Here is a 16,028-nt window from a genome sequence, read left to right as displayed (position 1 = left end):
AAACTCCAAAACATTAATTTTTTTTTAAATACCAAAGTCCTTACTTGAAACAGTTCTTTAATTTAGACTGAAGGCCTTAAGAACAAACAACTGAAACTCAAACCGGCTGAAGGCTGAAGACTTAAAAAGTTCAATAGGTTAAAGTAAACAAGTTAAATTCAAATCAGATAAAGGCCGAAGACATACAAATTCAAAATTTTTTTTAAATGCGAAAGGGCTTACGTGAAACAGTACTTTAAACCAGTCTGAGGGCCATAAGAGTAAAACAACTCTAATTTAAAACACCAAACCGGCTATTTTTTTTAAATACCAAAGTCCTTACTTGAAACAGTTCTTTAATTTAGACTGAAGGCCTTAACAACAAACAACTGAAACTCAAACCGGCTGAAGGCTGAAGACTTAAAAATTCAATAGGTTAAAGTAAACATGTTAAATTCAAATCATATAAAGGCCGAAGACATACAAATTCAAAAATTTTTTTAAATGCGAAAGGGCTTACAAGAAACAGTACTTTAAACTAGTCTGAGGGCCTTAAGAGTAAAACAACTCTAATTTAAAACACCAAACCGGATAGAAGCCACACAAGTACCAACAAGAAGATCAAATTAAAAAAACATAAGGCAGTTCACAGAAGGGAGCCCAGATGTTCGACGGTCGCCCTGTAATTCGCTTAGGCGAGACAGGCAGTCGAGCCAACCATTCACGGTCCGACGACAACCCAACCGACCGTGGACCCACCGACAAGATAACTTCCACTTCAGCCGACCAGGGCACAACAGGGAGTTCAACGGAACAACGTAGAAGATATTGGCGCCCACAAGCAATCTTACACGGAGCTGTCAAAATACACACCATACTGGACAGCAACAACACAATGAGGAAACTACACTGCCTGAAATTTACGTAACCGGAACGTTAACTGCCACAGGGCAGAAGATTCCCCTGGTGCACTTCAGTTCAAATAACCAAATACAGTGAAACTCCACCAGAGGATGGCTAGAATTTTCCAACTTGAAAACCACATGGTTGCTCGCGGGAATATCCTAACAGCCGACAACGTACTCCAAAATGTGAACAGTTTTGACTTGCTGATAGGTTAAATCAAAAGTCAACTTTCGTGTCCAGGGTCGGTGAGCCACGGACCTCGTAGCAATGGGAACAGCGCCACACACTCCGACACCGCGTAGAGACCGCCAGCCGGCCCCGGCCAAACTACACCCCGCCGAGAATTCCTCACTGCTCCACGCGAACCGACCGACTCCTCAGAGCCAGTACGCCGACAACATTTAAAATAACTTGTCAATCAAAATCACACAAGCTACGCACAGTTTCACGAACATTTGCACAAAGAACCAGACAATGCTAATGGCAGTGACTGTACAATAACAGGGACGAATTACGAGTCGCCACACACAGCCAACCCATAAGCGATCGCGGGCCAAATACACGTCGTCTGGCAAGATGACCAATCGAAGTCGTCCCCACTCCAATCGTGTGCGTCGGCAACCGTCGAGCGAGTCATGGCGGTCCGGACCTCACTGCTGCTGCGCCCCGACTGAACTAGGGCCACGTGCCAACTCAAACATCTACATCTACATCTACATCTATACTCCGCAAGCCACCCAACGGTGTGTGGCGGAGGGCACTTTACGTGCCACTGTCATTACCTCCCTTTCCTGTTCCAGTCGCGTATGGTTCGCGGGAAGAACGACTGTCTGAAAGCCTCCGTGCGCGCTCTAATCTCTCTAATTTTACATTCGTGATCTCCTCGGGAGGTATAAGTAGGGGGAAGCAATATATTCGACACCTCATCCAGAAACGCACCCTCTCGAAACCTGCACAGCAAGCTACACCGCGATGCAGAGCGCCTCTCTTGCAGAGTCTGCCACTCGAGTTTGTTAAACATCTCCGTAACGCTATCACGGTTACCAAATAACCCTGTGACGAAACGCGCCGCTCTTCTTTGGATCTTCTCTATCTCTTCCGTCAGACCGATCTGGTACGGATCCCACACTGATGAGCAATACTCAAGTATAGGTCGAACGAGTGTTTTGTAAGCCACCTCCTTTGTTGATGGACTACATTTTCTAAGCACTCTCCCAATGAATCTCAAACTGGTACCCGCCTTACCAACAATTAATTTTATATGATCATTCCACTTCAAATCGTTCCGCACGCATACTCCCAGATATTTTACAGAAGTAACTGCTACCAGTGTTTGTTCCGCTATCATATAATCATACAATAAAGGATCCTTCTTTCTATGTATTCGCAATACATTACATTTGTCTATGTTAAGGGTCAGTTGCCACTCCCTGCACCAAGTGCCTATCCGCTGCAGATCTTCCTGCATTTCGCTACAATTTTCTAATGCTGCAACTTCTCTGTATACTACAGCATCATCCGCGAAAAGCCGCATGGGACTTCCGACACTATCTACTAGGTCATTTATATATATTGTGAAAAGCAATGGTCCCATAACACTCCCCTGTGGCACGCCAGAGGTTACTTTAACGTCTGTAGACATCTCTCCATTGATAACAACATGCTGTGTTCTGTTTGCTAAAAACTCTTCAATCCAGCCATACAGCTGGTCTGATATTCCGTAGGCTCTTACTTTGTTTATCAGGCGACAGTGTGGAACTGTATCGAACGCCTTCCGGAAGTCAAGAAAAATAGCATCTACCTGGGAGCCTGTATCTAATATTTTCTGGGTCTCATGAACAAATAAAGCGAGTTGGGTCTCACACGATCGCTGTTTCCGGAATCCATGTTGATTCCTACATAGTAGATTCTGGGTTTCCAAAAACGACATGATACTCGAGCAAAAAACATGTTCTAAAATTCTACAAGAGATCGACGTAAGAGATATAGGTCTATAGTTTTGCGCATCTGCTCGACGACCCTTCTTGAAGACTGGGACTATCTGTGCTCTTTTCCAATCATTTGGAACCCTCCGTTCCTCTAGAGACTTGAGGTACACGGCTGTTAAAGGGGGGCAAGTTCTTTTGCGTACTCTGTGTAGAATCGAATTGGTATCCCGTCAGGTCCAGTGGACTTTCCTCTATTGAGTGATTCCAGTTGCTTTTCTATTCCTTGGACACTTATTTCGATGTCAGCCAATTATACTGTCAGGTCCGAACTAACTGCTGGTGCGTTCCAACTGACTGGTCGACACACGACGACCGGGAAATAATAGCAGTCTAGCAAAGAAAATACGGCGCTGCTGCTGCCTCTCACGGTCAGGCAAAGCAGCAACCCAGTGGCACAAGTAATTGAATCTAACATAACGAGGTGGCAGTTCTGCAAAAACAGGATGTTAAATAAGAGATGGCAGAAACATGAGCCACACACAGCTCAGAAATGGCATACCATGGACTGGTGCTACACTACCTCTTCTCTGAAAAAAAAAAGTTTTAAGCTGCACCCTCAGCTGGTAAAGTAATCGCGACGGTCTTACTGGACTCTGAAGGGGTTATTTCATTTTATGTCCTCTCTCATGGTGCAACGATCAGCTCTGAAGAGTATAGTGCTATGAAACAAACGACTTCAGCATGTTCGTCGCCACAAAAAATGCAAACGAACATCCTTCTCCAGCTCAAGGACTCACGTAAGTCTGCGCATCCAAGAGGACCTCACAAAACACCATTGGACCTTCTCCCTCATCCACCCTAAAGTCCGTATCTCGCGCCCTCCGACTTCTATCTGTTTGACCCAATGAAGGATGCACTCCGCAAGAAGCCATGCATGGGAAATGGGGAGTTTATTGATGCGATGCAGAAAGACGTTGGCTCTGATGTCGACCAGTAGAGTGGCACCATGTGGGCATACCGAACTTGCCAGTGATGTAGCGTAAGTCCATAGCACTAAACGAAGATGATGTAGAAAAATAGGTTTTTGTAGCCCAAAGAGTGGGGAATAATATTGTGTATTGGTATCCTGAATAAAACCAACCTGCTGTCAGGAAAAAAGTGTAGCATTACTCACTAAATGATTCTCGTACAACAGAAATAGAAAGGGACTAAAAACACTCCGGCTCTGCACTTTTCATTGTTCTTTTCACCCTGCTGGTTTCTCTACATGTGGTACATTATCCGTCCTTCCGGTAGTGTACATTTATTTGAGGATTTACAGAGTTGCCCCAATTTTACATTGTTGAATGTTTTTTCTGACTCAACAAATTGCAAAAACGTTCTATCGATTTTTCTTAAATTAGCGTATCTTATATAATCTAATTCATCACGTACTCTCTACCAGGCACTTAAATGTGATTTGTAGAGTATCCATGTAGATGTAGATGTAACTTGGTATGTAATAAAGTGCAGTTGAACAACATAAAGTTCGTTACCTTCTTCCTTGTTTCGTAATGACAACTTGGAAATTTATTTTTAAGGGACTTTGCAACCAGACAAGAATTAATTACGTCAATATCGCCACTACTTTTGATATTCATATTTCTGGCCGCAGCAGATTGACAACTATTTTCACATGTGACAATACTACCCAGATACTTCAGTCATAATCTGTATACACTAGTTACATTCACACTATACATCAGGAAAAATGGTACAAAATATGTCAATAAAATATGCATTCACCTTGCAGTCACATGGTAGAAGTGTAATTTATTGAAGTATATTATATCATATTTCATTGTGTTTAGTGGTCATGTTACTAGTGTTTATACACTACGATGAGGCTATCTGAAAATCGTTGTTAATATTCGGAAACAGGTAACGTAAGAGTTTGCAGTAATTAGTAAAGATATTGACCTGTTATTATCTGAACACTAAATGGTCGCTTACTTCCATCTGACCACACGTGGATCGAAACTTGAGTGTCTGCTGGCGTATGAAACTTTCCCAACAACTTAAGCGGATTCATCTAACTGACGTATTCGACAACCGCCGATATAGCAACAAATGCACCGAGGTAGCTCTGTGCAAGGAAATTTAAAACTTAGGTATGCGGGGCCGCCGGCCGCGGTGGTCTAGCGGTTCTGGCGCTGCAGTCCGGAACCGCGGGACTGCTACGGTCGCAGGTTCGAATCCTGCCTCGGGCATGGGTGTGTGTGATGTCCTTAGGTTAGTTAGGTTTAAGTAGTTCTAAGTTCTAGGGGACTTATGACCTAAGTTGTTGAGTCCCATAGTGCTCAGAGCCATTTGAACCATTTTTTTATGCGGGGCCAAAAACGATAATATGGCCAATGCAGGAAAAAAAATGCGTCCTGAACAACTGCCATCACTCAACCATAGAAAACCAGCAGGAACGAGCGGGGTGACGCAGTGGTTACCACACTGGACTGGCATTCGGGAAGACGACGGTTCAAAGCCGCATCCGGCCATCCTGATTTAGACTTTCCATGATTTCCCTGAATCACTTGAGGCAGATGCCGGGGTAGTTCCTTTGAAAGGGCACGGCCGATTTCCTTCTCCATCCTTCTCTAATCCGATGGGACAGATGACCTCGCTGTTTGGTCCCCTCCCCCAAATCCATCAACCAAGAAACTAGCGTCAGGAGCTAACAGTAGTGAATATTAACAACCAGCGGGTGTGCAAATTTCAGTAACTCATTTCCTCCGTCATTTGACCAAGGAAAGAAAACGATTCCTAGCAGAATTTAAGCAAAAACCTCAGTGTCCTACCACAATAAACTGATGTGCAAAAGAGATAAAATATTCAACAAACAGCCCTGAAACGCGAATAATTCAATACAGTAACATATCCCAGAACTGAAACCAACACGAGACAATGTGATACCTGCTACCTAAGATGTAGGGATTGTGGAAAAAATCTTCATTGAGATGACTGTGAGGACATTTGACACAAGAGGTAAAGAACACATCAGAGCGTGGAAATACAATATAAGACGCTCAAGGTTTGAGGAGAACCTTCAACAGGAATATCATAAACCGTACACAATAGAAAAAGGTAGGAGCATCATAAAAATCAGCAGACACCTCGTCTCTCTTCAAGAAAACTCAGACCTACACAGTGCGTTAACACACAATAAGCAGTCACCCGATAACCAAATAAATATTGCAAATCATACACTATATAAAATCATTTTAAAAAATTACGTACCGGAAAAAAAAGAAAAGCGTTTTGTTTCCCATCCCTCTTTCGCTCTGACTCTGCCCTCCCTCCCTACTTCCCTCTCATCTTTCATTTCTCTTCTTCCTCCTCACCCCTTTTCCTCCATTTCATTACCAACTTACTCTCCGTTCCCCTACTTATCATTTACTGTACACTCACCTTTCTCCCCAACCCACCTCTGTCATTGCGAGATCTTCAACTCTGGCACTACTATTTCATTTCTCTTACACATTACATAAATGCATACTAATATAACTCAGCGACGTAACACACATTCGACGCGTCGCAGAGGAAGAGAACAGTTTCAGATCAAAGGAAAACTAACGTTTAGGTTGGTAACCATATTCACACAAAAGCGCACAGGCCTCTTTAATCAGAAACATGCATCCGCGCTAAGCACCCGCGCGGTTTAAGGCGTTATGTCACGGACTGCGCGGCCCCTCCCGCCGGAGATTCGAGTCCTCCCTCGGACATAGGTGTGTGTGTTGTACTTAGCATAAGTTAGTTTAAGTTAGGGACCGATGACCTAAGCAGTTTGGTCCCTTAGGAATTCACACGCATTTGAACATTTTCAGAAACATGCAAACAAACAGTAGTCGTGCCACATCCATATCAAGACGTGCATAGTTCTCCAAAGCAGCGTCAGGTTATGGGCGAAACAACATTGCCAAACGAGATAATACCTCAAAAACGAGCAAGCACGCGGGTTTCCTGGTGTGGGCGAAAATCGCTCGGAAATACCGTAAGAAAAGTCAACATCTTTATGACGAACTGTTTTCCGATCTAGAAAACAACACAAATATTTCCTTACGGACCACTAACGATGTTTTATTTCCATAAAACGAACTTCCTCCAGCCGCGCGGTATTATCCGAGCGGCCTGGGCTCTGCAGTCATGGACTGCACGGCTGATCCCGGCGGAGGTTCGAGTCCTCCCTTGGGCATGGATGTGTGTGTTTGTCCTTAGGATAATTTAGGTTAAGTAGTGTGTAAGCTTCGGGACTGATGACCTTAGCAGTTAAGTCCCATAAGATTTCACACAAATCTGAACATTTTTGAACTTCCTCCTGACCAATGCGTCAGGGAAGGGAAGACAGCCATGCTGTGCACGGGGAGTTAAAAAGAACGGATTACAATGGTTGACAGCTTCTCAAAAGCCATACGTTTCTGTAGTGGTGTAGAGAGGGACGCCACTGGACAGCGGGTGACTGGAAATGGGCTATTTGGAGTGATCAATCACGCTGCACCCTGTGGCAATCCGATGGAAGATTGTTTGATGAATACCTGGGGAACCATCGCTGCCATCATGTGTAGTGCCCTGGCACAGCGGGTGTTTTCTGTGGTTAGCTGGTTAGCGTGTGTACCCTTACTGCAGTATACAAAACCCTAAATGTGCAAGGATATGCACACACTGCACGGAATTATCTCCTGCATACAGTAGGAACAGTTCGTAGACGATTGTTCATATCAGCATGACAATGCACCCTGTCATAAAGCAGCATCTGTGAGGTAATTGTGTTTATGGGCAATGACATTCCTGGAATGGACTGGCCTGCCCAGTGTTCCAACCTGAAGCCAATGGATCAGTTAGAATTTAGACATCACGCGAGACCCTAGTGTCCAACATCACTATCTGCTCTGTTTTCGCTTCTTCAGGAATAGTGGGCTGCCATTCCTCCTTAGACATCTGCTTGGAAGTGTCTCCAGCAGGGTTTAATTGGATCACACCCTGACTGTCAAACCTGTGGTGTGCGTACTGTAAGACGTTCGGTACACACACCATCAGATTATTTGACCTGTCGCTCTAACGAAGTAGGCGAGTGTCAGCAATATGTCTCGTGGTCCTATCGTGGTGTGTTTATCTTCTGCCGTTAGGTCAGACGATAGAAATGTCACTTGCACACTTAGAGTAGCAGATTGACGGTGACCAACTTTATACAGAAGTTGATTAATTTTCACACACATTTATTAAAATAATAACAAGCATAAAAATAATTTAACTTGGTTCTGGATGCTATTTACAATTGACAATCTGTAGTTCCTTTGGTCTTGGTACGTTAATCTTATTCTCACATATCTCTGATACTTGACAAAGTGTCTATTCATTTATCTACATGGCTATGTACAGGAATATGATAATCTTATTAGGTGCAGACTGAAACTTGACTGCAGACTAAGGCAGACTAAGACAGACTCACTAATTCGAGGTCTGTATACTCGTTATAATACCTCGAGCGTTCAGGTATCACTGCACGAGTGTGATCCGCGAGGAGAAAAGGTTCTACGTTAGCAGCAATCTCATTGGCTGCGTTACATATTAATACGCGGATCGGCGGAAGCAGAATTTGGTCTGTCTCTAGTTGTGTACGTGCTGACTACGCGGAGCTATGTACACAACGAAACCCATGTTAATTTAGGCAAGTATTTGACCAATTTTTGAAAAAACTATTTGATGCAGGACCTTAATATTTTAACTGTATGTTACATGGTGATAATAGAGTCAACTGTAGTAAAATCTACTTTATCCATTTTATAGTTTTAAAAAAATACTTTTTTAAAATTTATTAGCAAAAAATATTAAGTTTTTTCTGCAGAAAATATTTTTTGTGAACTTCCTAATGGGGTAAGATTAATGAATGTAGTTCCAGAGGTTGATTTTTATGTTATGCAGATTCTCTGAAAATTTCATTCATTTATCTATGGTAGTTTCTGATATATTGGGGCATATGTACTGAAAATTTTAGTTTGTGAGAAATTGACTGAAAAAACTTTTGAAATTTGTTACTTACAGTTAATTAAAACTGTCTTGCTGCATATGATGGCCCTTCTTTGGCCTCTAGCAGGTCTTCCAGCTTCTTTTTCACCTTGCTGGATGTCTGTCTAACTTTCTTGGCCATATTAGATGCAGACGTGTCTGCATCGGCTATCCTCATTTTATCGCAATGTTGCAGCCCAGTGATCATATTTTCGCCAGTATTAATTCCCAGCTTTTTCAGTGCCCAACATTTTCCAATATTACCACAATTGAATGTAATTACAGCATCATGAACTCCTAGTTTCATTGTATGCATGCCTGCAAATACAGTTTTAGGAAGGCGGTTCCATATTATGCTGTTGAAACATTCATTTGGGTTCTGTGTCCCCCCATACAAACATTTCCTTAGAAGGCCAGGTTGAGCCAAGTCTCTGAAAATAGGTTTAATTGCTGTAATAACAGCAGCAGGAAGAGAATGCTGGTGAGAATAAGATTCTCCAGTTGCCTGAGCCCTATTGTATTTGCACCACGAATTTTCTCCTGATGGACACAATCCATGGTATGGCTTATCATCAGTAGAGCACTGATGGAAGAATATGGCCCAAACATCTCTCTTCATTGCCTCCACATTTTCTTTATTTCTCCGGATTGCCTGCCCATACTATACCTTCAAGTTACTATTTCAGTTTTAGTTAACATACCCTGTCCGGTCAACAATTTTCCATCTTCTAACTTTTTTCCTTTCATATCACCAGATAGTGTCCTCAGCCTTGTTCCCAAACGTTTTTGATTATGGCCTACACATTTTATTTTGCTAATAATGGCATCTCCATATGGCGAATTCACCACATTGTTGTGTGCCTTACTGTCACCATCGTCCAAATATTTGGTGTACCGCACACCTCTTGTTTCTACGGAGCGATGAAATATTTGTTGTACTCCATGAACTTCCATACCACCACTTGTTCCTCTAAAATTAGCCACACGGTTGTGTTCTCTATGTTCATTGACTTTACAACATTTGCAATATTTAGACATTGTCTCCACATCTAACACTTTACCGGTGTTTAAACTCATGTCAGTCACTACTCCATTCAGAGAAGTATGTCCTCTTTTCTGCCAACTTCCATTAAGTGCAACTGCAATATCCGAACATCCATCATTTTCTTCCACTGCTAACGTGCAATGCAGGGGATAGAAAGATCTAAAATATATGCAGAAAAGTGGCTGACAGAAAAGTGGGCGTGGCACATAAACACACGTGATGGGAAAGTGCTCTTTAAATGCTAGAATTTTTTTTTTCAGCAATATCCTTTTCAGAGGTACATAAATAAAACTTCAATCTATCGAAATATGATGAAAACCGAAAATCGATTTTTTCGACCTGAACCACAATGTGGTCCTCTTAAGCCACAACCCATATTAATGCTCGGTAGTAGAAATCCAAATTCCTTTAATGAGGTAGTATAGACAACGAACTTTTGTGGCTTGGTGCCGGCCACTGTGGCCGAGCGGCTCTAGACGCTTCGTCCTCAGCTCGTGGTCGTGCGGTAGCGTTCTCGCTTCCCACGCCCGGGTTCTCGGGTTCGATTCCCGGCGGGGTCAGGGATTTTCTCTGCCTCGTGATGACTGGGTGTTGTGTGATGTCCTTAGGTTAGGTTTAAGTAGTTCTAAGTTCTAGGGGACTGATGACCATAGATGTTAAGTCCCATACTGCTCAGAGCCATTTGAACCATTCTAGACGCTTCAGTACAGAACCACGCGGCTGCTAGCGTCGCAGGTTCGAATCCTGCCTCGCGCATGGATGTGTGTGATGTCCTTAGGTTAGTTAGGTTTAAGTAGTTCCAAGTCTAGGGGACTGATGACCTCAGAGGTTAAGTCCCATAGTTGTTAGAGCCATTTGTGGCTTGAGGATGATAGTATCTCCACCTGTCAAAATATCAGCGGTTGCAGAAGACGTCACCCAGCTACATTCCTTTAAGGGGCTCCGGAACGCCCTATACTTGCAATGTTAAAATAACGCTTATAAATTACATCTTTCCTCACAAAGTATTTGAGGTAGGAAGTTGAACTTTTTACAGATTATTTATTGGAATATGGGCTACAACTTAACACAGGGATTTTACAAAATTTTAGTTCAGTTATTAAAGATGATTTTTTTTTCAATTGTAACGAAAATTCACAACATTTTTTTGCAATTTTTTATTTATATATTCAAAAATATACAGTTTTTTGGAAAAAGGCTGTGTTAAATTATGCAGAAGGTACTGTGTAACATTTACTGAAAGTTTGAAACAAATATGTTTGGAAGATCCTTAGAAAACATGTAATTAGTATGAGAAAATAAAAGTTTTGGGAATCGAGCGACAAAGATTGGATTAACTTTTTAGTGCATTCCGGGTCCATAGGATGGATTATCTTCATCCTCTGCAAACTCCTCCTCCAGCTTCCTCTTGTTCCTCCCCCTGTTTACTCTTGCTTGTATTTCTAGACTCTTTACAGCCCTGTCTGCAGCCCGAAGGCGTTCCTTGTCTAAAGCAAGCATCGCTCGTTGTTGGTAGATTTTGCTACTATTTTCTTCAGTTGCAGTTACTGCAACGCTGTTCCAAAAGGTGGTCATGTATGAACACTTATCACATTTCAGTTGTATTTCACTAGCAAGTCCTACGTGCTTTATTATGGAGAGTTCCAGACCAACTTCACTACAATGAATACATCTTACACAGTTTGAAAAAATTCCTTTGAGAACCGACATATCAAATATTTCATTTACATCCGATTCGCCCATAGAACACTCATAGTTTTCACTCATTGAACCAAGCTTCTACTGTGAAGTATTTTCTTTCCCACTTTGACTGCTATGGGCAGGTGTACTTGAGAGGTTAGGTTCACTCACTTGGTTATCGTCTTTATTGTTTACAGTAATAACACATACCTTTGGCTTTCCAACATTTCTCCTTTTCTTAAAAGCCTTCAGAAGATTTCTAATAACTTTGCTTTTACCCATTATTATACTTCAACAAAACAGAGACTGAAGAAACAGAATTAATTACGAATATTTTCGAGATAACGACAGAGTAAATAAACATGAAACAATCGACAATCACACCATCGATATATATTGAAGCATCACAGGTTAGCCACAACACATACTTTATCTCACATCACTAAAATGTACCTGATGAACACGGACGTTAATAATAACACCATTTGACAGCAGTTTAACAGCGCCACAGTGGGTCACGCCCATGTAGAACACATTTCAAAAAAAGTTTAAAAATAGTTGTAGTCTTCGGAATTGAATAAATTATACATCTATTAAAAGGTAATAGTCTGCAGATTCAGAAAACGCAAAAAAGTAACAATTGAACTTTTCATGATTTTGAGCCTTTCCGGAGCCCCTTAAGTAGTTTGACCAGTATGTCAAGTCTTTAAAACGAAGAACAGGTTATGACACCGGAGAGTTGTATTGGAGGTGCAAGGTGTAGTGATGTAGTGACGGTCTGCTGTTTCGATGTCTGCAGGGTGGCCCGACTGGAGCGGCAGATCCGGATGGACTTTGAGGAGCTGCCGCCATCCGTGAGGGACCTCAAGGAACAGGTGGACGCCTTCAGGATCAAGCTGGAGACGACGGAGCATCTCAGCTGGATGGGTGAGTAACCATGGTCAACGAGCGTGGATCAACCATCAAGGTGCCAGATGAAGTGCAAAGACTGTGGGTCTGATTGTATCTTGGCGTATTTTTTATTAAACGATCTGCGTTATGTGGTAGTGATGACAATTATTAAATATGTCGCACTAGCATCTGTCATATTCTTGGGCCCGTATAGCTGAAAAAGGTGGTATCTGGTAAGCTCTAAGGGTGAAACATACGTCCAGCATGATATTACAGTCTCAGCAGGTATACTTTAAAAGATACTCATTCAAAAAAAAATTCTGATGGGTGGAAATGTAAAGAAAATGTACCCACTGACATCCAGAAACTGAAGTGATACCTGACAAGAACTTCATTTGGAAATCCTCAGGTAGCGTTCCAGATCTACACCTACATCTACATACAGCAACCGACCTAACAGTGTCTGCTGGAGGGTACTTTGTCACTTCAGCCTCTTGTACTCCTTTCTTCACCTGTGTGCAACGGCACAGCTCGAAGCAATAGAGATCATAACATAATATGACTGTCGCCAGGTCAGTATATATCCGATGTAGAGGTCCCAATACAAAGTATTACAGTGTTTGAGCCAAGTTACATGTGTTGTTGTTGTGGCCTTCACTCCAACGACTGGTCTGACGCAGCCCCATACACCAGTCTGACCCCTACAAGCGTCTCCACCTCTGCACACCTACTAAACCTGCACCCTCTTGAACCTGCTCACTTCAGTCGAGGCTTGGTCTCCCTCTACGATTTTTACTCCCACCCCACTCCCACCCCCAGACTTCCCTCATCCTGAGGCATCAACAGGTCCCTTCTTTTAATCAAGTTGTACCAAAAATTCCTTTATTCTCCAATTCTGTTCAGTATCTCCTCATCAATTGCTCTCTCTGCCTATCTCATCTTCAGCATTTTTCCATAGCACCACATTTTAAGGCGTCTATTCTCTTCTTGTCTGTTTATCGTTCATGTATCACTTCAATGCAAGGCTACTCTCTAGGTTCAAATGGTTCAAATGGCTCTGAGCACTATGGGACTTAACATCTGAGGTCATCAGTCCCTTAGACGTTAGATCTACTTAAACCTAACTAACCTAAGGGCATCAAACACATCCATGCCCGAGGCAGAATTCGAACCTGCGGCCGTAGCAGTCGCGCGGTTCCGGACTGAAGCGCCTAGAACCGCTCGGCCACCGCTACTCTCTACGAAAATACCTCCAGAAAACACCATGTAAAACTTAAATTTATTTTTTTCACAGGCTGCATTTCACAATCGTCCCAATTTCAGTGATATACTCGTATTTCGTTCCCGATATAACAAAATTCATCTGCTACTTCTAGTGTCTCATTTACTAATCTAATTCTCTCAGCATCGCCTGTTTTAATTCGACAGCATTCCATTAGCCTTGTATTACTGTTGTTGAAGTTCATCTTACACTGTTTTCCAGACACTGTCGACTCCATTCGATGGGTCTTCCAAGACCTTTACCAATCGAGGTGGCTACGGGAATGGTCAGCACACTGGACCCGCATTCGTGAGGACAGTGGTTCATATCCGCGCTTGGCCATCCTGAATTAGGTTTTCCGTGATTTCCCTAAATCGCCCGCCATACGGTCCAATACCATCTTTTCAAACTCTACCGTGCGAGCAATTCTAGGCTCGTAACCTAGGGCAGCTCCCCTATACTCCAGCGCCTCAGGTTCTTGTAAAATTTCTGCCCACAGCGATAAATTACGTCCAGTTCAGACGAATCCTGTTGGGAATCTTTTCTCTGTATTTGCGTCTGTACGGCCGCTCTGCGCATTCCACGATAGTGATGGTTGGACTTTGCTATAACCGTAGTGCTAAAGAAACGAATGTGGTTGTACCCTGGTTCCAGTGCATCATCTGTTATTACCGATTTATCCGTGTCGCATTGTAACCAGTTTTATTAAGGCCGAATCATTACTGTTGTACACAGAGGCCACAGACATTCAGTAACACAAAAAAGCATAAGAGTTGAATTTGGGGATTAGTTCTCATCAAGTAAACCGCGTCATCTCTTCCACCCTACATCTACATGTACGCTCCGAAAGGCACCTTTCGTATGTGACGCCACTGTACTTTCCACCATCTGCCATACACGAATGGCACATGGGAGGAATATTTGTCGGCAGACCTCTGTCAGATCTCTGATTTCTCCAATTTTCACGTCGTGGCCATCTTGAGAGACCTGTGTTGGAGGAACTCTCGGACCCTTCCTGGAACACGCGCACTTGAAATGTCGACACTAAACCCCTTCGTGATGCGCACCGCCTCTCTTGCAGCTTCTGCCACCGGAGTTTGTTGAGCTTCTCTGTAACTCTCTTGCGCCGACTACACGATCCCGCCACGAAACGCGCCGCTCTTCTTTGCATCTTCTCCGTCTCTCTTATTAACCCAACCTGTTAAAGAGTCCCAGACTGACGGGCAACATCCAGCAATCGGTCGAACAGTCGTTTTGTAACACACTTCTTTTCCGGATGAATTACATATCCTAAAGGTTCTCCCAATCAAACTGAAACTGAAATTACAATGAAATGTATACCCTTAGCTGCATTCAGGCGTTGATATGAGTCAACGGGGACTGTTGAAAAGGTATGCCCCGACCGGGACTCGAACCCGGGATCTCCTGCTGACACGGCAGACGCTCTATCCATCTGAGCCATCGAGGACAGAGAGGATAGTGCGACTGCAGGGACTTATCTCTCGCACGACTCCCGTGAGACCCACATTCACAACTTATTGTCCCGCGCTATGTTCATAGTGCCCCTGCCCATAATACTCATTACTCGCGGCTTTACCGCCGACTCCCGTTAAGAGTTCGGGCACTGTTTGTGCATCCGCACAGAAGAAGATGGTCAAATGGCCAGTGAGCCTTTACTATATATACAGGGTGTTTCAAAAATAACCGGTATCTTTGAAACGGCAATAAAAACTAAACGAGCAGCGATAGAAATACACCGTTTGTTGCAATATGCTTGGGACAACAGTACATTTTCAGGCAGACAAACTTTCGAAATTACAGTAGTTACAATTTTCAACAACAGATGGCGCTGCGGTCTGAGAAACTCTATAGTACGATATTTTCCACATATCCACCATGCGTAGCAACAATATGGCGCAGTCTCTGAATGAAATTACCCGAAACCTTTGACAACGTGTCTGGCGGAATGGCTTCACATGCAGATGAGATGTACTGCTTCAGCTGTTCCATTGTTTCTGGATTCTGGCGGTACACCTGGTCTTTCAAGTGTCCCCACAGAAAGAAATCACAGGGGTTCATGTCTGCCGAATAGGGAGGCCAATCCACGCCGCCTCCTGTATGTTTCGGATAGCCCAAAGCAATCACACGATCATCGAAATATTCATTCAGGAAATTAAAGACGTCGGCCGTGCGATGTGGCCGGGCACCATCTTGCATAAACCACGAGGTGTTCGAAGAATGTCCAGATAGCGTGATGCAGTAATCGTTTCGGATCTGAAAAATGGGCCAATGATTCCTTTGG

General features: G+C 43.1%; 1 protein-coding gene and 1 non-coding gene across 2 annotated transcripts in view; one reads left to right on the top strand and one right to left on the bottom strand.

The window, feature by feature from the left end:
- Positions 1-16,028, top strand: part of LOC124720051 (high affinity cGMP-specific 3',5'-cyclic phosphodiesterase 9A) — a gene marked incomplete at its 3' end in the record, with an annotated part of 606,367 nt that overhangs the window by 446,487 nt on the left and 143,852 nt on the right. Inside the window, exon 4 of the mRNA XM_047245312.1 lies at positions 12,374-12,501. Within this exon, the coding sequence (XP_047101268.1) occupies positions 12,374-12,501 (128 nt within the window). The remainder of the gene's footprint in view (positions 1-12,373; positions 12,502-16,028) is intronic.
- On the bottom strand, positions 15,121-15,194 carry Trnat-ugu. Its single transcript has one exon. It is a non-coding gene; the product is annotated as a tRNA-Thr (tRNA).

This window comes from Schistocerca piceifrons, chromosome 11 (genome assembly GCF_021461385.2).
Source record: "Schistocerca piceifrons isolate TAMUIC-IGC-003096 chromosome 11, iqSchPice1.1, whole genome shotgun sequence".
Lineage (NCBI taxonomy): Eukaryota > Metazoa > Arthropoda > Insecta > Orthoptera > Acrididae > Schistocerca > Schistocerca piceifrons.
The sequence above is the reverse complement of the archived record's forward strand: the minus strand, read 5'-3'. Positions and strand labels throughout refer to the sequence as shown.